The sequence below is a fragment of the Felis catus genome, chromosome B4 (genome assembly GCF_018350175.1).
Source record: "Felis catus isolate Fca126 chromosome B4, F.catus_Fca126_mat1.0, whole genome shotgun sequence".
Taxonomy (NCBI): Eukaryota; Metazoa; Chordata; class Mammalia; order Carnivora; family Felidae; genus Felis; species Felis catus.
Genome location: NC_058374.1, coordinates 131,002,050 through 131,026,039, shown reverse-complemented (window position 1 = coordinate 131,026,039; position 23,990 = coordinate 131,002,050). Strand labels below are relative to the sequence as shown.

The 23,990-nt window shown below is 60.2% G+C and overlaps 1 protein-coding gene across 6 annotated transcripts in view; it reads left to right on the top strand.

The window, feature by feature from the left end:
* Nucleotides 1–23,990, top strand: part of TMPRSS6 (transmembrane serine protease 6) — a 45,456-nt gene that overhangs the window by 8,189 nt on the left and 13,277 nt on the right. For 4 of the 6 annotated variants that reach the window (XM_023257462.2, XM_045062319.1, XM_023257460.2 and 1 more), the window contains exons 3-13: nucleotides 2,180–2,313; nucleotides 3,513–3,580; nucleotides 4,070–4,254; nucleotides 4,536–4,577; nucleotides 8,763–8,967; nucleotides 10,809–10,945; nucleotides 12,351–12,463; nucleotides 12,797–12,906; nucleotides 21,249–21,394; nucleotides 21,711–21,809; nucleotides 22,695–22,808. In XM_023257462.2, coding sequence (XP_023113230.2) covers nucleotides 2,180–2,313; nucleotides 3,513–3,580; nucleotides 4,070–4,254; nucleotides 4,536–4,577; nucleotides 8,763–8,967; nucleotides 10,809–10,945; nucleotides 12,351–12,463; nucleotides 12,797–12,906; nucleotides 21,249–21,394; nucleotides 21,711–21,809; nucleotides 22,695–22,808 — 1,353 coding nt within the window. The remainder of the gene's footprint in view (nucleotides 1–2,179; nucleotides 2,314–3,512; nucleotides 3,581–4,069; nucleotides 4,255–4,535; nucleotides 4,578–8,762; nucleotides 8,968–10,808; nucleotides 10,946–12,350; nucleotides 12,464–12,796; nucleotides 12,907–21,248; nucleotides 21,395–21,710; nucleotides 21,810–22,694; nucleotides 22,809–23,990) is intronic. The other 2 variants (XM_023257464.2, XM_023257463.2) reach the window with 2 other exon arrangements.

Genomic DNA, 23,990 nt, shown 5'->3' with positions numbered 1-23,990 from the left:
CTGGCAGGAACCCAGTACCCCAAATAGCACAGAGCTGCCGAGGCCTCAGGATGATTAGTCTTCAGGGTAAACCGCGGTGTCGGGCTGGAGGGCCAGGAACCCAAGGGCCAATCGTCTTTCTTTGAGGAGTCTAAATTGCTCCTGATTCTGTTCCGGGAGTACATTCACCCCTCGGGGAGGGGGTGCTCCCTGGGGCTGAGGACCCAGCGGAGGCGGGGGGGGGGTGCTCCAAAGCCCCCAAAGGGATTTAAGGGTAAAAGGAGGGACTTCCAGGAGCTATTTGAAGGATTCTTCCCGCCCAGGCTCACGCTGTGCTCCGGGTGCTGGGCGAGGCGACGAATCTAGAAGGGGAGACAGACAAGGGGCCTGTTCTACTGGAGCAGGAGAAGCCCAAAGTGACAAGCCAATGACTGGTTAAGTGGCAGTCGGACTCTAGAAAGGGGCCTGGGGGAGAGGAGGGGCAGGGGTAGGGGCTGGCTCCCCAGGCGGGCAGGTCCTGGGCCCTGGGGTGCCTCCTACTTACGCTGGGGGCCCTCATGACTGCCCAGCTCTGTCTCCCTTGTACTTACCCTCCCCTGCTCTCCTGGGTGACCGTTCATGCTTTCTTCTTCCCAGCACCAAATCCCGCAGGCACCCCCCCCCCCATTTCTCCGCTCCCCCCTTTGCGGCAACCTCCTCAAAAGACCCGTCTCTACTTCTGCACCCCCAGCCTCTCCGGTACCCTCTCCAATCTGGCTCCCCGTCCCCACCCCCAACGGCGCTTGCCAAAGTCGCCAATCATCACGTCGCTACATCCGACGTCCGGCCCTCTGTCCGCCTTGCACCTGAGCCACCGGCAGCATCTGACCAGGCCCCTCACCCCCTCCTCCTCGAAACCCTCTCCTCACGTGGCTTCCAGGGCGCCCCACATTTTCTTTTCCCCCAGCTCACACTGTTCGCTTCTCCCGCGTGTCCTTCACTGGTCGAGGGCTCCCCTTCTCCCTAGTCCGCCTTCTTCTTTCAGGGTCTCATCCGGTGCCCCTGGCCTTAAACGTCCTTTATACCCCGGTGACTCCCAAATCCGTCCAGCCTGGGCCCCTCTGTCGCCGGGGCTTGCCCTCCACCAGGATGCCTAAGGGCGCCTCGGACCGCGGCCCACGGCTCTCCCGCGTTTCCTCCGGACCCGCACCCCCCAGCCCACTCAGTGGCCATCCCGACCCTCCAGCCGTGCCCCCCTTGGCTCCCCTCTTTTACACCCCAGCCCCAATTGGCCAGCAGGCCTGGTCGCCCCTCGCCTGGCCACTGTCACTGGACGACTGTAGGAGACCCCCTCCCCTGACGGCCGCGGGGCTCCCTGCTTCCGCCCTTGCTCCCTTACAGCCCGTTCACACAACACCAGGGGGACCGATTTAGAAAGCAGATCAAAGCACCTAACCTCTCCCCTTAAACCTCCCCCCGCTCCCACCTCATGGCAAAACCCAAGTCCCCCCGTCCCTCCCCCCTCCCATCTCTTCCTACTCTCCCCTCCTTCCCTCCTTGTGTTCCTCGAGTACACCACATGAGCTCCTGCCTCAGGGCCTTTGCGCTTGCTGGTCCCTCTTCCTGGAACGTTTTTTTTTTTTCTGTAGATTAACATCCGCCTTCTTCCCTGGCCGCCAGGTCGCGGCCCGCCCTCACCCCTGATCTCTGCGGCACTGACGCCTCTAACTGTTCATTTATTGTCTGCCTTTCTTGCTCAACAAACCATTAAGGGCAGGGTGTTGTTTTCTTCACTGTAACACAGTAGGGTTCTCAAGTACCATTTGCTGACTGAGTGAATAAACGAATGAATGAACGGGGCTAGAGACCCAGGGCTGTGACTCCGGCGAAGGGAAGGATGCACGGAGGCGCTAACCCGCAAACCTGACCTTCTCGGCCACGCGGGTCCCCTGGCTTTCGTGTGGTCTGTATCCTGGACTGATTCTTGTGTCCGAGCTTCTGCCTGGGAGCCTTCGGGACGCCATCCATCTATGGGCTTCTTTCCTCCCTGTCGCCGAACAAACCGGACGACGTGACGTCGTCCGCGGCAAAGATGATGATGGGGGAGGGGCCTCGGAGGCCCGGGATGCCGGCCGCTGAGCTGAGGGTTCGGGTGGCAGGAGAAGGCGTCGGGGAGACCGGAGGCTCCCTCGGCTGACCTTGTTGGTTTCTTCCCGGGCAGGGTACAAGGCGGAGGTCACGGTCAGCCAGGTGTACTCGGGGAGCCTCCGCGTGCTCAATCGCCACTTCTCCCAGGACCTCGCCCGCCGGGAGTCCAGTGCCTTCCGCAGTGAAACGGCCAAAGCCCAGAGGATGGTAGGGAAGGGCCGCAGGGAAGGGAGGGAACGGACGAGGGGTGGGGAGGGACGCGGAGGGCCCCAGTCAGGCCGAGCCCGTCGGTCAGTCGCTTCAGAGCCCTCGCTGGGAGCCGGGTCCTCTTCCAGGCACGACGGGAGGGGAACAGGGGACAGGGGGGTGGGAAAGTCAGTGGACTCGGGGGTGAAACGCACTTGGGTTAAGTCCCGATGCTCACTCCCTAGCAGCCTTACCTTGGGGAAGGTCAGGGCCATGCAGGGGTGCTGTCCGGGCCCACCCACATCCCCTCCCCTCCAGGGCGATGGTTTCCTGCCCTGGGGATGGTCTCGGGCTGCCCCTACGTCCCACCCTCCGGCTGTGGGATGGCACCCCGCCCGGGAGGGCAGGCCGGAAGTGCTGAGGAGCAGTGCTTCCCGGGAGTAACCTTCAGCCACGAGACAGGGCGCGGGTAGATAAATACCCCAGCTCCCTCGGCCTTGGTGAGGCGCCAGCTCTGGGCTGCCTCCCAGGGCTCCGTGTTGGACGGTGCCTCAGCTGCCCACGGCCCTGTCCTCCTTCACAGCCTCACTGGCCGTCCCCCTGCCGGCCTGTCCTCCTCGCCCCCCGCCCCCCGGTGCTCTCCAGAATCACCCCCAAAGAAGCCACTCTCCCCACACCCTTGTCTCGGGACTTGCTTCTGGGAGACGCGCCCAAGGCTCTCTTTCCTCTGTAGCGCGGATAATCCAGAGGGGCGCGGGGTCGAAAGGGGATGGCGGGGACGTTGTTCAAGGTGTCCGAGATGCTCCGCAAATGCACCTCCTGCCGTCCGCGCCGGGCTGCGAACACGCGCGCAAACCGACCAGCTCAGCCCCCGTGGCTGGTGGCTGGGGGGGGGGGGGGGGGGGGGTGAGGACCCGACTCGGGAGCCGAACGGGGCTCTTCGGAGTGGAGGGGCGACTTTTGACGAGGAGGGACGGAAGCCATCGGTGGTCTGGCGTAGGCGGCAGCGTTGAGGGGCAAGGCCTAGGTATGGGGGGAGGGGAAAGGAACGGGGGTCAAGTTTGTTTTCCACCGCTCGTCCGCTGGGTGACCTCGGGCAAGCCTCTCCACCCCGTGGGTTCCGGTCAAGCAGGGCCACCGACAAGGGCAAAGGACGCGCGCAGGTGGGAGGGGGTTTCCGCAGAGGGTCCCCAGGGTGCTGCTGTCTCCTCTCCTTTTAGCTCAAGGAGCTCATTGCTAGCACCCGCCTGGGGCCTTACTACAACTCCAGCTCAGTCTATTCGTTTGGGTGAGTCGCCCCGGGCCCCACCCCCACCCCCACCCCCACCCCTCACTAGAACCTGAGACTCGGGGACAAGGAGGGGGTGCTGGCGGCTTCCGATGCGATGGCCTTGTTTTTAGAAATGGGGACACCGAGACATGGGCCTTCCCTTCGCGGAGCTCGGTTTCCTCACCTGTAGAATGGGCACAAGGCCGCGGTGGGGCTCACGCCAGACCGTGGCTGTGCGGCGCGCGTACGCCGCACGGGAGTCGGGGTGGCCCAGCTGTCCCGTGCATGTCCGGCTCCGGCCGGTGGCACACCCCTGAACCCTGCCCGCGCGCGGCCGGGAGGTAGAGAGCGCCTCGCTCCGGGTTTGTCGGGAGGAGGTTTCCACGTGAAGGGGGACGACAGCGCGGGGGAGGGGGGGGAGTGGGCACGAGCCACGCTTGGCTGTCTCCCCCACCGGAGCCGGATGTCTGGCCCCTTCCCACCCGCCTCGCCTTCTGCCCGCCTTAGGGAGGGGCCTCTCACGTGCTTCTTCTGGTTCATCCTCCAAATCCCCGAGCACCGCCGGCCGATGCTGAGCCCCGAGGTGGTGCGGGCGTTGCTGGCGGAGGAGATACAGTCCACGGCCAACGGCTCGGCCCCCGCCCCCTACAGGGCCGACTACGAGGTGGACCCCGAGGGCCTGGTGATCCTGGGTCAGTACTGGGGAGGGGGGGGGGTGTGGGGCGGGCCGGTGAGGGCTCCGCAGGCCTGGATGCTCTCAGGGTGGGGGTGGGGTGGTCTCCGAGCGACCCCCACCCCCACCCCCACCCCGGGAGCCAGGACCACTGCGGGGCGGTAGGGGGTCGGCACTCAGGGTCAATCTCAGGCAGGCTGGCTCTGATGGTGGCCGCAATTTTTACTTCCACTTTTTCATTTCGTTTTATTTATTGACCTTTGGTCTTTGTTGATCTGTCTGTTCGTTTCCTTTTAACAGAGGCCAGCGTGAAAGACATAGTTGCCCTGAACGCCACGCTGGGTACGCGCCTGGGGTTTTTCTTTCCCCTCCGCTTCGTTTTGAGTCGCTGTTGCGCTTGGCTTTGGTCGAGTGTCGGGGGGCCGCGTGGCTTCCGGTGGGTGCGGGGAGCAGTGGCCTGGAGGGACCCGGGGGGGCTGCCGTGGTGGGCTTGGTGATGAGTCCCGAGCGAGGCTTGGGCCCGCAGGGGACGGGAGGGATGGTGCCCCCCGTGCGTGCGTGCGTGCGCGTGCGTGTGCGTGTGCGCGCGCGCGCGTTGCCTGTGCGGGGTGTCGGAGTGAGTAGCCGGGTTAATTGCACGTAAACGTGACTCCTTCTTTTATCGCCAAACTCCCAAGCTACGGTTTCCACTAATGGTAGAAAATACTCTTGCCAATTCCAAGCGTTATCAGCCGCTTCGCATTGAAACCTTGGTCTCTTGGAGATCTTTCTGTCACGTTCAAGGATACTCCCTTCACATTTTCCTTCCCCTTCTTAGCCAGGCTCATCTGCCCTGTCTTCCTCCCCTACTCCCATGCCCTGTTGCGAGACTCGCTTTGCTTTTCTCCAAGAGGCTCCGTAGTCCTCCTCCTGAGCCCTGGGAACAAAGTACCAGCAGGGCCACCATGCCGCACAGCGCCAGGCGGCACTGTCCACATCGGAGTCTGCGTGACTGGAGACTCCTGCGGTTGTGCAGTGCACAACCTGTGCTGCTGTGCCCTGTGGTCCCGAGCAGAAGCTCCTAAATTCCCAGCTCCTTCTTACATTACCTAGAGCGTCTACCCAGAGCTGAGGCCAGGCTGAGGGCATCAGCCCCCTCTCAGTGGGGCAGGCAGGATTGAAATCATCTTCCTACCCTCTCTTATCTTCTGGCCGGTCAAATGCTCACTTCTTCGGGAGATGGAGGTGATGAGGTCAAAGTGCGATTTCCAAGTAGCTAAAATCATGGTTCTCGAAACTATAGTGAGCACACATCAAAGATGTATTTAACTTCTTAACGAGGGAACCAGTAGAATATTGCAAAACTGGTTCAAAGGAGGATGTGAAAGACGGACGGATGGAGGGATCCATCGATCGATCTCCCTACGTAGCTCCCTATCATCTTCCGCTGCACCGGTACTCACACCGTGACCCTTGGTCTTGGATGGGCTTTTCTGCCGCCCTTGCCTGAGCTGGCTGTCCACGCATCCTCAGGTTTCTGGCGGTTGCTTCGTAATTATCTTTATTCGGTTCGGTGCACGTCTGGAGTCCCTGCTCCCCGGCAGCACGGTGTCTGATGGGGCGAGGATGACAATTCAAATCCTTCGTACAGGCTTTTTCGAGCATTTCCCCCACGCCAGGCCCCGTGCCTGCTCTGGGGACATCAGATGACCGTGTCCTCACCCCTGCCCTCAGAGGAGCTCTGAGCCCAGGAGAGAGACAGACAAATAAACAGAATCTCATAACACCAAGTGCCAGCACTAGAGCAGAGGTCCCAGGGGCAGCGGAAGGGGGGGGGATCGTTCCACCCTGGGGGCGGAGGGACACCAGGGGCCACAATCCAAAGCAGAAGAAGGGACCCTGCCTCTAGAGGGAGGGAAAAGTTGCTCCTGCCCGGGAGGGCGGGGGGTCCTGGATGCCTTCGTGGGGGGGGGGTCAGGCAGCAGACTCAGGCGTGGGACATGGGTAGGGGTCTGTCAGGCTGCAAAGAGGAAGGGACACTCTGGGCAGAGGGAACAGTGTGAGCAAAGGCCAGGCGAGGAGAATGCAGCAGGCATGTTCGTTTACTCTCTCCCAATGACCGGAGGTGACAGGGTTCCCAAACATATTTCTGATGATCAACAGAGACCAGCAGGTAATTCTCTACTTAATAAGCCTCAAAAAAAAAGGGGGAGGGTGCGCCTGGGTGGCTCAGTCGGTTAAGCGTCCGACCTCGGCTCAGGTCAGGATCTCGCGGTCGGTGAGTTCGAGCCCCGTGTCGGGCTCTGTGCGGACAGCTCGGAGCCTGGAGTCTGCTTCGGATTCTGTGTCTCCCTCTCTCTGCCCCTTCCCCGCTCGTGCTCTGTCTCTCTCTGCCTCTCCAAAACAAGGAAAACTAATTAAAAAAGAGAGAAATTATTAAAATGGCAAAAACAAAACCTCAACTTGGGGCAAGATTTGAAGAAAACAGACGACCAGGAAGAGCCAGGCGGCCTTCCCCAGGTGCTGGCTCAGGCAGATCAGAGGCCCTGTCTCTTCCCTGTCACTGGTGCCCCGTCCCCCCCCCTCCCCGCACCCCCCCCCCCCCGGAGGAAATCAACTCCCCGATGGAGTCAGGACGGCCAGGGCTCAGGACAAGGGGGTTGAGGCAGCAGCATCTGAGCAAAGCATCCTCCCCTCCGTTCCCTTACTGGTGCTCAGAACCCCCCAGAGAAGGAGGTGGGAAATGGGCGACCATAGTGGGCGTTCGCCAAAACGGAGTGGCGAAGCAACCGAGTCACGCGGCTGATGAGAATGTGGCGCTGGGACTGCAGGGCAGGGGGCGAGCCCCTCACCCACCAGGCTGCCTCCCACCCACCGGGGCGCCTCCCCTCATCCCTGCTGCTTCCCGGGCTACCCTAGCGTGAGGCTTCGACGAGAGACTCGGGCTCCAGGGGAGAAACTGTTTGTTGGCTGCTGGTCCCTGGGGCCTGAATCAAACACACAGTAGGGCCCCCACCGACCGTGCCGAGGGGGTGAGCGCACGAAGATGCTAGAACGGTGCAGGGGGGCCTGCCGTGCACGTCCTGACATTGCCCGCCAGGCTCATGGATTCAGTCAGGCGGCAGGTGCAGCGGGGTGTGGACGCAGGAGGGGAGTCCGTGATGGAGAAGGGGCTTCAGAGTGAGGGCAGCCGGCGGGCCTGGCTGTGTCCGAGCCTTAAGCCGGGGGGGCCCGGCTGGAGGCTGACAAGTCACAGGGCTCTCTGCCCCAGCTCCCCCTTCTCCCCCTCCCCCCACTCACCCAGAGAACCCTCGCCGCGCGTAGGGAGCACCTGCTTTGTGCCAGGCCCCGTGGTGGGCACGCAAACGCACATCAGCCCTAAGCGTGTGACAAGGCCTGCAGGGCCCTGTCGTGGCCCCCATCCCGCCCGGGTCTGGAAAGGGGGACGCTGACAGCAACTGCTTCACGGGGCTGTTAAGTGAGGTGGTGAGTGGAGGGCGCTTAGCCGCCCTCCCCGCAGCCCTGCATCAAATGCTTAATCAGTGCGATCTGTGTCCTCATCATTAGCTCGAGGCCACTTTCTCAACCCAGCGCTGCCTCTCGGCCCCACCGGAGCTCGCGCCCTTCTCTCCACCTGAAATGAAACCCTCACCCTAGTCCCCCCTTTTTGCAAACAATTTTTTTTTTAAAGTTCATTAGTGCGAGACAGCGCATGAGCGGGGGAGGGGCAGACACAGACTCGGAAGCGGGCTCCAGGCGGGCTCGGAGCTGTTCGTGCAGAGCCCGACGCGGGGCTCGAACTCGCGAACCGCGAGATCGCGAGATCGCGACCTGAGCCGAAGTTGGACGCTTAACCGACGGAGCCACCCGGGAGCCCCTCGCCCTTCTCCCCCTATTGCGCGGCTACCTTGCAGGTCGCTCGGCCTCCTCGAAGCTGCTCCCAGCAGTCAGAGGGGTCTGTGGTCCGAGCCCCGCCACGCCCCAGCCCTGCCTAACCTTCCATGGCTCCCCGTGGCCACGGGGGAAAGGGTCTCCGCTCCAGGGCGTGATCTGGGCCCTGCCTCCCTTCTCCGGCTTGCTCTCTTGCCTCAAAGTCCCCTGGCCCCCTCTGGCCACCGGCCGTTTGTTCGCGCTGTGACCCTGCCTCCCCCCACCCCCCACCCCCACCCCAGGTCTCCCCAGCCCTACAGCCGGCGGGGCTTAGAGCCCTCGCTTCCTGAGCTGTTACTTACTGCTGGGCTCTGTATCTGTCCTCTCTGTTCTTGGTGCTCCCAGGCGGTGACCGGACCTTTCTCTGGCACTCGCCGGGCATGGAGAGGTCAGTGAGCGCTTAAGCGAATGAACGAATGGACCCATGAGTGAATGCGTGGATGGGGAGAGATGGGAACCAGGGGGGAGACAGAGAGAAGGGACATGGCACATCTGGGCTGCTCCCCATCCAGCTGCTGTCCCCGGGCCACCCCCGCCCAGGTGAGGACCGGCTGGCCCCCCGGGGTCTCTCCTCCTGGCTAACAGGGGTCAGGGGGCCTGTGCCTCTCCCTCCTCCAGGCTGCTACCGCTACAGCTTCGTGGGCCAGGGCCAGGTTCAACGGCTGAAGGGGCCCGACCACCTGGCCTCCAGCTGCCTGTGGCACCTGCAGGGCCCCAAGGATCTCATGCTCAAACTCCGGCTCGAGTGGACGCTGGCCGAGTGCCGGGACCGGCTGGCCATGTACGACGTGGCCGGGCCCCTGGAGAGGAGGCTCATCACCTCGTGAGTCCTGGGAAGGGGGCGGTGACGTGGGGGCCAAATCGCACCCCGTTCCGAGATGAGGGGCTGTGTGACCCTGCTCCTCGGCGTGTGGTCTCTTGAGAGGCAGCGGGGCTAGCCCACGGAGAAAGGGAAAAGGGGCTGAAAGGGGCTGCGTCTTGTGGGCCGTCCCCTTTCCCTCCCTGAGCCTCAGTTTCCCCACCTGTAACAAAGCGGTTGTACGAGATGACCCCGAACCTCAGCTCTGAGGGGCGACAGGACGCTTCAGAGTCTGGCAGCCCCAGACCCCCCGCCCCCCCACCCTCTGGTGCTTCTCAGGGGCGTGTCCTAAGGCAAGTCACTTTGCCTCTCTGAGCCTCAGTTTCCTCACTTGTAAAATGGGGGCAGAATCGCGCCCATCTTGCCGGGTTATTGTGAGGATTTAAGGGAAACCATCAATGCCACGCTTCTCACACATTGTAATGCTATCCATTATTGCTACGTGTTCAATGTATCCATCAAATATCCAGTAACTGCTGTCCGTTACTACTCTCATTGTATATAGTCTAGTGGGATTGGGTCGCGAGGGGCATTGAATGCCAGGAGCAGTTTGAGCTATAACACTTGGTAAGTGGCCCCCACTTACCAGCCCCCTCCCTAAAAGTTCTTGAGCAGAGGAGCGGGGCTTTAGGATATCGGATAGGATGACAAGGGCAGGAAGTGGGCAAGTGGGGGTGGTGGGGGGAGACCACGAGGGGGCTGGAAATGGCCTCCGCCTCCAGGAGATGTGGCCACCTCCGCAGCGTGGGGGAGGGGCTCTGTGAGCCCAGGTGTCACGTGGCTCTGTGACAGGTAGAGGGGCCCGGCTGGGAGGGCAGGGGGGTGCCCCAGGCTGCTGCCTCCTCTGTCTCGCTCGGGCCGGCCCAGCTTCCAGGCGGGAGGGGGGGCGAGACCCGCGTGTTCAGCTCAAGGGCAATCCTGGAGGCTGGGCAGGGCCGAGGTTCTCCCCCAGATCCCTCCCCTCCCCCCGCCCCCGCCTCTCTGAATATCCTGGCTCTGAGGCGGCACACTCATTTGCGACACCGCCCCCCACATGGTGACCTCAATCTGGGGTGTGCGTGGGCTGGGTTCCTGGAGGGCTCTGGGAAGGCGGAGAAGTCAGACACCATCTGATTTCCAGCCCCGATGAGGGTGGGGACGCTTGCGGGCTTCCCCTGGGGCTTCTTCAAGTCCCACCCCCCACACGGCCTGCCCAGAGGGAGGGGACCCGGCTCGGCCTCGCCCCTGCCCGCTGTGGTACCCAGGCAGCTCGGACATCCCACCTCAGAGCCTTGCAGGTCTCCAATGATGGGTCGGATAAGGTCAGGGGGGTCCCCAGACTTGCACCCCAGTCGTGAGAGGGTCTTGCGCGGTGATAAAGAGGGCAGAGCAGGAGGGTCCCCGACCTACTTGAACCCCGTGGTTTCTCTTATGGGTTTCACACCCTGGGAGACGGTGACACATTTTTGTCTCTGCTGCTAAGCAGATAAAAGAAAAGAACCCCCAACGTCAAAGGCTGAGGCGCCCACTACAGGTGACCTCGGGCCCCTCAACCCTGAAACCTGGGCTCCCTGCGGGGTACCGGCCGGGCACTCGGGGGTCACAGGGCTTCTGAGGGGACAGGGGCTGAGGGACGGGAGGCAACCTCCTGGCCTCTCTCACCTGAGGAGCTGGCCTGACCCTCCCAGGGCCTCCAGTTGGCCTCCTGGGCCAGAGAGGGTCAGAAACCTGCCCAAGGACACACAGCAGGCTGGCCACAGCTGTGCTGCTCTTAGACCGCCCTCCCGGGCCCCTCCCGCCCCGGCCACCTTTCTCTGTCCTTCCAGGGTCTACGGCTGCAGTCGCCAGGAGCCCGTGGTGGAAGTCCTGGCATCCGGTGCCGTCATGGCCGTGGTCTGGAAGAAAGGCCTGCACAGCTACTACGACCCCTTTGTACTCTCCGTGCAGCCTGTCGCCTTCCAGGGTGAGGGGACGGGTCCCTAGGGATGGGGGGGGTGGGGCGTTGCTGTGAGAAACCCAGGGCACAGGCCAGCAGGCCTTTCACCTTCCTGTTGGAGTTGGGAGTGGGACGGGGGCAGAAGGAAGGTTCTGGAAGCTCCTCCGCTCTCCACCCTCCCGTGCCCTCGGCCCCTTTCTTCTGTCCTCTATTCTCACTCCATTTCCCTACCTTTCACCTGGCTCTCCGGCCCTCCCTGTCCCTGTCCCTGTCCCCCCTCTTCCTCATTCTCTCTCCCACCCTCTTTCTGTTTATTGTCTATTCTGTCCCCACCCTGGACCTCTCCAGGCTCCTCCCTTGGTCCTTCCCCCCCCCCCCGCCCGCCCCCTTCCCGCCCCTGCACCTGCCTGAGGCTAGAGGGTGGTCTGTGGTCAGGAGGCCCCGAGAACCTCAGATTCACCCCCAGACCACCCTCGCATACCTAGGGTGAGCCCCACATCTCTCTGGAGAAGGCGTTCGGCTCAGGGAGGGCTAGCCACACCATTTCCGGGAAGGGCTCCCCAGGCTGCCCGTGGGTCTCCCCGCTGTCCTGCTCCGGATCTCCCTCGCTGACACCCCCTTTCCCAGGAAGAGCTCACCCTGCCCTTCGTGCCCTGGCTGTCTTTAGGCCTGGATCAGCGAGGCCCCTCTAGTTTCTGGAGCAGGTGGAAGAGAGGGTTGGAGACAGGAGACCACGAGACGCTGCCCCCACCTCTCCGGCAGTCTGCCTCTTCCCGCCCCTGGTGTTGGCCCCAGAGGTCTCCTGGCAGTGGCCCAGGTCCCCGGCGGCCCCGGCTGGGTTCCGGCAGCCCTGTGGGGGGTGCCTGGGGCCGAGGAGCTGCCGGAGCCCGTGCTGGTTCCAGGGAGTCACTGACATAGCTCAGAGGAGAGGGGGACAAGGTGACCCTGGCTCCGGGGAGAGGTGGCGGGGCCCCTGGGAACCCTCCTGATCCCTCGCCCTCTCACTGTGTGACCTCAGCCAGGTCCCTCCTCCTCTCGGAATCTCAGCTTTGCAAAGGGGAATGATTCTCCCTCCCCCGATGCCCAGAACCGCGAGACTTGCACAGTGGTGACCACGTGTAGTAAACGTTCAAGGGCAACACAATTCGTGCCAATAGGTAACATTTATTTGAGGACTCACCCCCGATCAGGCTCTCTGTGCGTTGTGTGTCTATTTAATCGGCTTAGCTGCCCTGTGAGGTAGGTGCTACTGTGGCCCCCGTGTTGCAGATGGGGAAACTGAGGCCCAAGGCCACACATTCACACTCGACCACTGAGCTCGACGGTTTAATGGCAGGATGCGGGTGGGGTTGCGGCTGCCTCTCACCTGCTGGGAGGCGCAGCGAGCTGGGACCGGGGGGACCCTGTGTAACAGCTGTTCTCGGGGCCCCAGCTTGCGAGGTGAACCTGACCCTGGAGGGCCGTCTGGAGCCGCAGGGCGTCCTCAGCACGCCTTACTTCCCCAGCTACTACTCGCCCAGCACCCACTGCTCCTGGCACCTCATGGTGAGCCCCGTGCCCTGCCACCCATCTGCCCTCTGCCCAGGGCACCCTATGGACCTCAGGAAGCCCCGGCGGGGAGGGGACCGCTGTCCTGCCCCTGCTGGAGCAGCCACAGGCTGGGCCCTGGGTGCACATCTCCCCGGGAGGGGGAGGACAAGTGTGGCCAAGGTCTGCCTCCCTTGGCCGCAGTGGTGCCTGTGTGTTGAGTGACAGACAAACCTCAGCCCCGGCAGGCCCTCTGTGTCGACAGGCCTCCTCCCTTTGCGGGGCTGGGAAGTGGGGCCACCAGCCCAGCCACAGCCCACGGGCCGCGTGGTGACCACTCCTCTGTCACAGGTGCCCTCCCTGGACTACGGCTTAGCCCTCTGGTTTGACGCCTATGCTCTGCGGAGGCAGAGGTATGACCTGCCGTGCACCCAGGGACAGTGGACGATCCAGAACCGGAGGTACCCACCCCCTGGGGCCCCCTTCCTCTCCCCACAGTCACCCGCCTGGGGAGCCCACGTCCCGGACCTCAGAGGGGCAGCGCAGGAAGAGGGCACAGGGCACAGGCGAGGCTGTTAGGCCCGCCGCCCCGGCCCCAGCCTCCCGTCCTGCCACCCGAAGGTCTCGGACACCTTGGCTGTTGATTCTGGTTTGGGCGGGATGGCTTCGCTTCCTTGGCTGCTGTCACCCCACTGTCTGGTACCCTGAATTCTCAAATGAGACGATGCCGGAGCCACAGGACTCCACGTGCACCCGGGGACCCCTCTTCCCTTACCCCACACCCTGCTGTGACCAAGGGTGGCCGATCGCCAGGGTCGCTCCGTATCACCCACGTCACCCACGGGACGCTTGCCCTGCTGTCTGTCCTGACTTGGGCCCCCGGGGGACAAAGTTTCGGAGGAAGAAGTGAGCCCTCGGGGAGGTGGGACAGGACACAGCGGGGCCGCCCGTGGGTCATCCGGGGATGCAGTTTGATCAGTAGGAGGAGGACTGGGGCAGGCAACCTGGGGCCCCCGGTGGCCCTGACAGCTGCGAGGAGTGAGGCGGGAGGGTGGTGGGGAAGGGAGGCAGTGTAGACGCGCTCTCCCCAGTCTGGGAAGAGGTGGGTGACCTGGGACATTTGGGGGAGGGGATACTTATGATGGGAGGGGCTCCATGCCTAAGCCCTGAGCGGGAGCGGCCCCCAGAGGGAGAGGGGAAGGTTCGGGCACGTGTAGCAGTGAGATGATGTAAGTTACAGGCAGGGCTGCGGGGGTAGGGGGAGTAGGAGGCCCTCCCGGGGCCCCATTGTTGGGCGGCAGACGTTTGGGGACAGAAGAGGGATCTGGAAGTAGCCTCGCCGGCCGGGGTGGGGTCCAAGAACGTTGGAGAGAAGCTTCTGCACCTAGTAGGGTCGGGCCTCTGCCCTCCCTTCCAATCCCAGGATTCTGGCCTCAGAGGCTGGGAGGCTCACGTGCAAAGTTCCCGACGTCTTGGCTTCACGGAGTTTGAGTGTCTGAGATTCCAGGACATAAAATGCAAAAAGGTTCCAGGACTCTAAAAGCCTCGGATTCTGGGACTGGTGTCCACGTTCGCCAACGCGGGCTTTGTCGGTCGATGCTATTCAGACAAAAGGTCACAGGGTTGACGACGCTCCTTGCCTCGTCGTCATCCTTTCCGGGGCCCTGGCAATTCATCAGGGACTGTGGTTAAAGGGAAAAAAGGCAAAATGCCTGTGGTGCGACCTCAGGCCCGTGCTGTTCGGGAAACAAAAGGCACCCTGTCCCATGGGTCCCAGCGTGCGGGTGTCATTTCTGGGCACCTCCACCTTTATCCTCAGGGAGCTCCCTGGGGACCCAGGGGAGTCACTCTTGCAACCAGAGTCGGGCGAGGCGGTCGGATCCAAAGCGTGTGTGGGTGTGCGTACGCATGCCTGTGTGCATGAGTCCACGCATGTTCGCCTGCACCCGTAAGTGCCCACCCGAGTGCGGGTTCTCCTGCAGAGCCTCTGAGCAGCCGTGCTGGCTGTTCACTCTCTTGGCCACGGCGCTCCTGACCAGCCCGCCGGCACCCGGGTGAGAGGACTGACGGCCTCTGTGGCCCTCGCCAGTTCCGAGAACGGCCTGGGAAGTCCCACCTCTATCTCCTGAGACCTTCGGGAAGGATCCAGGGTCCCCAGGTGGAGACTCACGCCCCAGGCCGGCCCCCCGGGGTTCCTGCCCATGTCTGAGTGTGGAAGGGAAGGCAGACGTGTGTCTCCAGATCATAAGCACCGGACAAACATTTCCTCTGGTTTCGCTCTTTTTTGATAATGATCATCCAGTGTAGACGCTGAGAAACTCTTTGAATGAGCATTTGTTGGAAAATTTGCTTGTGTGGGTGGCAAAGATATGAGAGGTCCGGGGAAGGGTGTTGATTTGCAGGCACAGGGTGTATAGGGAGGGGGAGGGCACGGCCCTTGGACCCAGAATGGCCACGGACGAGGAGCGATAGAGGGCGGGTTGGGGGCAAAGGGGGCTTGCCCTTCAGGTGGCGATGTAGCGATGAGGAGAGGCTGGGCATCCTCGGCTTTGTGGCCTCCCTCCTCTGGGCCCTTTCTGCCTTTCCCCACCTCCCTCCTTTCTACCCGGCTTCTCCCGGCGCCCACGGCCGAGGCCTCACGCCCTTTGAGTGGCCCGGAGGCGGCGGGGAGGGACGTGGCCTAGTGAGCCTGGCCACCGGCGGCTTGATTTCACAGAACCCGCTCTGGCTGGGCGTCACCACAGCATAGGTTTCCCCTTTACCGGGAATCTGCCTCCTGCCAGCTTCCTCCCCTGTGATGTCACTTTTCTCGTGATCTGCCCGATCGTTTCCCCTTCCCTCCCGCTGACGGGAGAGGCAGAAGCACCGGCTCCCTGGGCCCGCGGGAGCCCCCTGTGCCTGACCTGGCTACGGGTGGCCCTCCTAGTCCTCTGAGCCGCTGGGTGGCCAGCACTGCCTGCAGCCACGGGGGCTCCCGGCCAGACTGAGGTCAGCCCGACCCCAGGGCTGGGTGCTGGCCGTGTGCAGGCCCAGCTCCAGCTGCTGCCCTAGACGAGCTCACAGCCCGATGGCATCAGCAGCTGGCTTTCCGGGAAGTCGTTTTCTCATGTGTTCCTTAAAATACCCCGCAAGGGAGATATTATCACCCCCATTTTGTAGATGTGAAAACTGACGCTTGCTGAGGTCGATGTGCCCGAGGTCACGCAGCTGCTTCACGTGGCAAAGCTGGCCTCCAGCTCGGCTCTGCGGCTCTGGGTCCGGAGCTCTGGCCGCCACGCCGGACGCTGCTGTGCTCCCTTCTTTAGTGCTTGCGCCTTCTGACCCGCCTTCGCACGTAATCTGTCCTCAGGGAAGGGAATGTGTGCGTGCAGGCAGCCATCCTGGATCCTTCCTCCCTTCCTTCCTTCCTTCCTTCCATCCATCTACCCATCCTTCCATCCATCTACCCATCCTTCCTTCCTTCCTCCCTCCCTTCCTTCCTTCCATCCATCTACCCATCCTTCCTTCCTTCCTTCCTTCCTTCCTTCCTTCCTTCCTTCCTTCCATTCATCCATCCATCCACCTACCCACCCACTTTTCCTTCCTTCTATCCACCCACCCTTCCATCCATTCACCCATCTATCCATCCACCCATCCTTCCTTCCATCCATCTACCCTTCCTTCCTTCCTTCCTTCCTTCCTTCCTTCCTTCCTTCTTTCCTTCCTTCCTTCCTCCCTCCCTCTCTCTCTTCCTTCATTCCATTCATCCATCCATCCACCTACCCACCCACTTTTCCTTCCTTCTATCCACCCACCCTTCCATCCATTCACCCATCTATCCATCCACCCATCCTTCCTTCCATCCATCTACCCTTCCTTCCTTCTTCCTTCCTTCCTTCCTTCCTTCCTTCCTTCCTTCCTTCCTTCCATTCATCCATCCATCCACCCACCTACCCACCCACTTTTCCTTCCTTCTATCCACCCACCCTTCCATCCATTGACCCATCTATCCATCCACCCATCCTTCCTTCCATCCATCTACCCATCCTTCCTTCCTTCCTTCCTTCCTTCCTTCCTTCCTTCCTTCCTTCTTTCCTTCCTTCCTTCCTTCCTCCCTCCCTCTCTTCCTTCATTCCATTCATCCATCCATCCACCTACCCACCCACTTTCCTTCCTTCTATCCACCCACCCTTCCATCCATTTACCCATCTATCCATCCACCCATCCTTTCTTCCATCCATCTACCCTTCCTTCCTTCCTTCCTTCCTTCCTTCCTTCCTTCCTTCCTTCCATTCATCCATCCATCCACCTACCCACCCACTTTTCCTTCCTTCTATCCACCCACCCTTCCATCCATTGACCCATCTATCCATCCACCCATCCTTTCTTCCATCCATCTACCCTTCCTTCCTTCCTTCCTTCCTTCCTTCCTTCCTTCCTTCCATTTATCCATCCGTCCACCTACCCACCCACTTTTCCTTCCTTCTATCCACCCACCCTTCCATCCATTCACCCATCTATCCATCCACCCATCCTTCCTTCCATCCATCTACCCTTCCTTCCTTCCTTCCTTCCTTCCTTCCTTCCTTCCTTCCATTCATCCATCCATCCACCTACCCACCCACTTTTCCTTCCTTCTATCCACCCACCCTTCCATCCATTCACCCATCTATCCATCCACCCATCCTTCCTTCCATCCATCTACCTTTCCTTCCTTCCTTTCTTCCTCCCTCCCTTCCTTCCTTCATTCCATTCATCATCCATCCACCTACCCACCCACTTTTCCTTCCTTCTGTCCACCCACCCTTCCATCCATTCACCCATCTATCCATCCACCCATCCTTCCTTCCATCCATCTACCCTTCCTTCCTTCCTTCCTTCCTTCCTTCCTTCCTTCCTTCCATTTATCCATCCGTCCACCTACCCACCCACTTTTCCTTCCTTCTATCCACCCACCCTTCCATCCATTCACCCATCTATCCATCCACCCATCCTTCCTTCCATCCATCTACCCTTCCTTCCTTCCTTCCTTCCTTCCTTCCTTCCTTCCTTCCATTCATCCATCCATCCACCTACCCACCCACTTTTCCTTCCTTCTATCCACCCACCCTTCCATCCATTCACCCATCTATCCATCCACCCATCCTTCCTTCCATCCATCTATCCTTCCTTCCGTCCTTCCTTCCTTCCTTCCTTCCTTCCTTCCTTCCTTCCACCCACCCAATCTTTCTTGAATTCCTCCCGGTGTGGAGTTGCTGATATGCAAGAAGGTTGATAGGGTCTCTTCTGACAGTCTGGGTCAGGCGAGAAGGAAAAACCCCCAACCTGGAGAGGTGAGAAAGCAAGCTGGCCACTGCGCAAACATGTGCCTCCAGACCCCCACGCTTTGCAGCTGAGCTGGGTTCCACGGCCTTTAGACTCCTGGCGCCTCCTGAAGAGGGCTGGTGGGGGAGGAGGTGACGCTTGGACGGGGAGGAATTAGAGAGCCAGCGGGGGTGCATGCCCTTCCCCAGAAGGCTTTGCAGCAGGATCCAGACATGCAGATGCACACAGGGGCCCAGCTGGTGCATCACTCCGTGAGGCAGGCTGCGTCGGGGAGAGCAGGAGAGGGAGGGGCGGGCTGCAGCCCTACACATGCCTCTGATTATTTCCAGCCAGTGTTCCTGGGGCTTCCTTTCCAGAAGAGGAATCTAGATTATTATGTGACATTAGCGGCTGACTGAACTTGAAAAAAAAATTATTTTAACATTGCATCGACGAAACAGACCGTCTTTAACTTGGGTGAGTCAGCCTGAGTCCCTAGATTGTAGCCTCTGCCTTGAATTCTTATGGAGAGACTTGCCCCAGGAAGGCTGTCGCCAGCCCCTGCCCCAGCCCTCCAGAGTGAGCCCCAGATGCTGCCCAGACAGGTCCCGGGGACACCAGGCTGAGCCATGGGCTGATTCTGGAATTTCTTCTCTCAGATGCCAGTAGGGAAAATGTCCGGTCAGCACGCACTGGTACATGAGAGCCAGAGCTCAGAGTGACCACGCGGCCCTCAGATTCTTCTAGATTGAAATGTTCCACTCCTCTCCCACCTGGCTCTGGCTCCTTCCCTGGCTCTCCACAGTCTGTCCCTGACTGTGTGGGACAGTGCCTCACGCCCCTGAGCCTTAATTAAACACGTTCAGGGTTGTGCTGTGACACATTTCCCCTGGCCCCGTATTTCCCACCTCCTACCTCCTCTGTCCCTGCTCCTCAGGGAAAATCTCCGGGCATAATAATCCATGATAACATTTGTCCACGTTAGAAACAGTCCGATGGACGAGCCAGCCAGCCAGCCCAAACCCGCTTTGCTTCCTTAGTTTTAAAAGGACAAGGGCCAGGACTGCTCGAAGGCGCCCCCTAGTGGCGTTTCCTCCCTGTCTTGTCCCCTTGGACTGGAGGAGCCGGGCTTCTCCAAATTTTCCACCTTTACACCCTTTAAAATTATTGAGCGCCCCAAAGCGTTCTTATGCGGGTCATATCATCTACATTTACAGCATTAGAAATTAGAGGTACGCAAATTTAAAAACACCAGTTCATTTAAAATAACGAGCCCAGGGGTGCCTGGGTGGCTCAGTCGGTCAAGCGTCCGACTTCGGCTCAGGTCATGATCTCACGGTTCGTGGGTTCGAGCCCCACGTCAGGCTCTGTGCTGACAGCTCAACCTGGAGGCTGTTTCCGATTCTGTGTCTCCCTCTCTCTCTGCCCCTCCCCTGTTCACGGTGTGTCTCTGTCTCAAGAATAAATAAACATTAAAAACATTTTTTTTAATGAAAACGAAAAAAATAACGAGCCCGTTACATGTTAACATAAATAACATATTTTGCAAAAAAAAAAAAAATATATTTTCCCAAACCAAAAACAGTTGGCGGGAAAAAAGATCGTTTCACGTCTTTGCAACTCTCTCCTAAACTGGATTAGTAGACCAGAACCGGATACACACATCTGCTTCCACATTCAACCGGCTGCCATTATCGCTAACACATCGTGTAGTCTCTGGAAAATTCCCCCGCATCCTTGTTGAGAGAATGCGGGTGAACGTGGCGGGTATCATCCGAGCATTATTATGAACATAATTTTTACTTTGGACGCCCCGCCCTGAGGTGCCCCGGACCACACTTTGAGAACTGCCTGTTGGTCTGGAGGCAAGGAGAGGATTCACTGTGACTAGACACCAGCAGGAGGCCGGACCTTAAGCCAGGTCGGTGGCGGAACCCGGGAAGTGGGGCTTACGTTGCAGTGACGGCCAGGGTGCCCATCTGCCCCCCCCCCCCTCCCCAGAGCGGGCTGAGTGCGTCCTCCTAGGTCCTGAGCAGCCTGGATTCTGGTTTACCTCGATGATTCCCTACCCAAGCCTCATCTAGAAAATGGGGACGAGAACAATCCCTGTGTCACGAGATGGAGTTGTGGCAAGAACCTCGAAATCTCTGGGCCGTGAGGCCTTGCGATGTTGCTGTCGATGTGGGAGGGGCCGGACAAGACAACCCCACATCTTCCTCGGGTGTTTGCTAATGAACTCATTGCTTAGTCAGGTGAACTGTGGAGGGCTTGCCATGTTCTAGAAGTTCCGGGGAGGTACCCGGCGTCTGCAAATCAGGGGAGCTGCTCTGTGGGCTGCATCTGCTGTGGGATGCTCCCATCATGCTTTGGGGCATTCCCGCCTGCTGTCTTGACTTCCTCCCGTCCTCTCTGCTGGGGGGGGGGGGGGGCACTTTCCCTTCTGTCTGCGTGTTTTCTGACCTGTGTTCTGGGTGTTTCCTGCGTCTGTAAAGCATCCCTATTTGCTCTGTGAGGGTGCTCCCTTCCCTGTGGGGGGCGTTCCTATGAGCTGTTCAGGGAGGGGATCCCATCTGCGAAGGGAGGGAACCCCAGGCTGCTGTCTGGGTAGCGACCCTGTCACTCTGGGGGTGGGCTGCCCACCCCCCTTGGTGAAAGCATGCCCACGTGCTCTGGGAGGCAAGGTGCCCCCAGGCGTGGGGTGGGATGAGCCCCCCCCCCCATACCTCCATCCCTGGAGATGGGAAGATTTCTCCCTGCTCTCTGGGCAGAACTTCACCCCTCTGTGGAAGTTCTCCCACCTGTTCTGTGGGGACGAGGGCATCATCTTGGGGTGGGGGAGTCCCGGAAGGACGTGATGGCCCTCCTGTGGCCGGGGAAATGGTCGCCCCTTCGTGGGACAGAGAAGCTGATGGCCGTCAGCGTTACTCTATTGTATTGGTCCTGGGAGCAGAACCGGTGTCTCCCTCAGGTCCAGAGAGAGTCACAGGGAGACCCTCAGGGCTATGGAGGCTTCTCAGTGGGCAGGACGGTGCCCGAAGGGGGCACACGGCTGCCTTCCCCCTGCCCCCCTCCACACTGAGCACAAGGGGAGCGTCATCTCCTGTCTACACCCAGTAGACCAGTCAAAGACTCCTCCCTCTACTGACACACTGAAGTTTTGTCGGCTTTGGAGTCAACAGGGGTGACCATTTCCCTTATTTTCTAAGGCAGGAAAGCGTGCGGCTCAGAGAAGGCCACGGACTTGCTAGGGAGCCAGGCTTTGAATTTTATCCCGCAGGGAATGGGGAGCCACTGAAGGGTTTTGAGCAGGGGGATGACGGAGGCTGATTTCCAGAAGATGACTGTGGGGGTGAGCGTTCACCCAAGGGAGAAGTCAAGACAGATGAGGTGGACGATGGGGGAGCAGCTCCCCCTTCCTCTCCGGCTGCTCTGCCCTTGCCCTGTCTGTGCGCGGGGACCTAAGCTGTCCCTTCCCTCGGGCCGGCCTGTGTGGCCCTGAGCCTCTCTCGGTCGCCCCCAGGCTGTGTGGCCTGCGCACCCTGCAGCCCTATGCCGAGAGGATCCCCGTGGTGGCCAGCGCCAGCATCACCGTGAACTTCACCTCCCAGATCCCACTCACCGGGCCCGGCGTGCAGGTGCACTACGGATTATACAACCAGTCAGATCGTGAGTAGGGGCAGCCTGGGGGGCAGGGCGGGCACCCCCCGACGTCCCTGCAGCTTCTTCCCGCCTGCCTCCCATCCCCAGAGGCTGGACAGAAGGACCGTGTGTGTGTGTGTGTGTGTGTGTGTGCGCGCGCACGTGCGTTCACTTGGGCACACCCTCTCATACGCCCCCGTGCGTGTGCTGGGTCTGTGTGCCTGGCCACGTATGTCCTCCTGCACTGTGCATACCGGCGCGTGCGTGAGCACACGAATGCAGTGTGTCCGTCTGCCCATGTCTGCACGATGACACGTGTCCTGACGGCGCCCTCCCCGTCCAGCCTGCCCTGGAGAGTTCCTCTGCTCTGTGAATGGCCTGTGTGTGCCAGCCTGCGATGGGGTCAAGGACTGCCCCAACGGCCTGGACGAGCGGAACTGCGGTGAGCCGCCCACCCGTCGCACCCCTCCTCTCTTCTCTATGCTGAGCCGAGCCCCCTTCTTCAAGTCACGCGCGGTCCCCCTTCTCGGCATCCGGGAAGTGGGCTCCCTTCGCTGTGCTAGGTGGCGAAATGGAAGCAGAGAGTGGGAAAGTGGGCTCCCCTGGACCGCCATGTGGGGCAGGGGCAGGGATAAGGTGGGACCCCAGGTCTCCTGACTCCCAGCTCAGGGCTTCTCTCCATCAGGTCATGGCCCCCAGCCGGCTGTCCAAGAAGGAACAGAGTGGCTGGAGGACCAGGAAGGGGAAGGCTGTTGTGCAGGGACAGGCGAGGCGTGGGCGGCCAGGGAGATAATCCTGTGTCTCCCTCCCTCGAGTGCGGTCTTCACTCCTCTACTCAGGGGTTCGGACTGCAGCTGCCATCTTCTTGGAGTTATGTTCCCCACTGCCCGGCCCTGGTGGTCTCTTGGAATAATGCCTGTCCCTCTGAGTTCTGGCTTCTGGGCCCCCAGATTCACCACCGGGGCAGCCTTTTCTTGTGTGACCTCCCCAGGCCTCCCCCAACCCCGTCCCACCCAATTTTACATCCTTGGGGAGAGAAGCGGGAGGGAAGGGAGATGTGCTGGGGAAGGTGCCTCAGTTTTGGAACCAGAGCATCTGGCTGCAAGTTCTGGCTCAGCCAGGTGACCTTGGACAAGTCACTTCCTTTCTCTTTCCACTGATGAAACGGGGTGCCTCACAGTACCTCACAGGGTTGCTGTGAAACTTGGTGGGTAGAGTAGCTAAGAAAGACATCTGGGATCATAACACATGTTCTGCAGGCAGCACAGGGTCCCGGCCTGGCTTCTCTGGCTTCTCTCACCTGCCTCCTTTGTGTGTCCCCACACAGTCTGCAGAGCCACATTCCAGTGCCAAGAAGACAGCACGTGCATCTCACTGTCCAGGATCTGTGACCGGCAGCCTGACTGTCTCAACGGGAGTGATGAGGAGCAGTGCCAGGGAGGTAGGGGTGGGGGGTGACCAGCTGTCCAGAGGAAAACCAAACAATGGGCTTAGCCAGACAGCCCAGCCCTTCCGCATGCTTCTTCAGCAAGGGCTTCTGCCTTCTTGTCCAAACACTTACCAACCCATCTGTATGGATGCTGATATGTCCATTCATCCGTCCGTCCGTCCAACCATCCATCCACCCATCTGTCCAACAACCTGCCTCCCAATCCACTGAACCATTAATCTACTCATCTATGAATTCACTTAACTACCTGTGTGTCCATCATTCCATCCTCCGTCCACGTATCTATGAATGCATGTATGCACGCATCCAACCATTGGTCTCTTTACCTACCTATTTGCCTATTGGACCTTACATCCACTCATTTATCCATCCTTCTAGCTGTTTGTCAGTCTCCCTACTGGAACATCAATCCACTCGTTTGTTGGTCTGCCCAGTCTCATGTCTGTATTCATTGTTTACCCATCCATCCATCCAAGCACCCATCCATCTATCCATCTATGCACCCATCCATCTATCCATCCATGCATCCATCCAAACATCCATCTATCCATCCAAGCATGCATGCATGCATGCATCCATCCATCCAACCATCCATCCATCTATCCAACCATCCATCTATCCATCCATGCATCCATCCATCCATGCATCCATGCATCCATGCATCCATCTATCCATTCATGCATCCATGCATCCATCCATCTATCCATCCATGCATCCATGCATCCATGCATCCATCCATCCATGCATCCATCCGTCCATCCGTCCATCCATCTATCCATCCATGCATCCATGCATCCATCCATCCATCCACGCATCCATCCATGCATCCATCCATCCATGCATCCATCCAACCATGCATCCATCCATCCATCCATCCATGCACCCATCCATGCATCCATCCATCCATGCATGCACCATCCATCCATCTATCCATCCATGCATCCATCCATCCAACCATCCATCCATCCATGCATCCATCCAACCATCCATCCAGCCATCCAGCCAGCCTGCCAGCCAGCCATCCAGCCATCCAACCACCCATACATCCATCCATGCATCCATGCATCCATGCATCCATCTACCCATCCACCCATCCATCCATGCATCCATCCATCCATCCATCTGTCCATCCATGCATCCATGCATCCATGCATCCATCCATCCATCCATCCA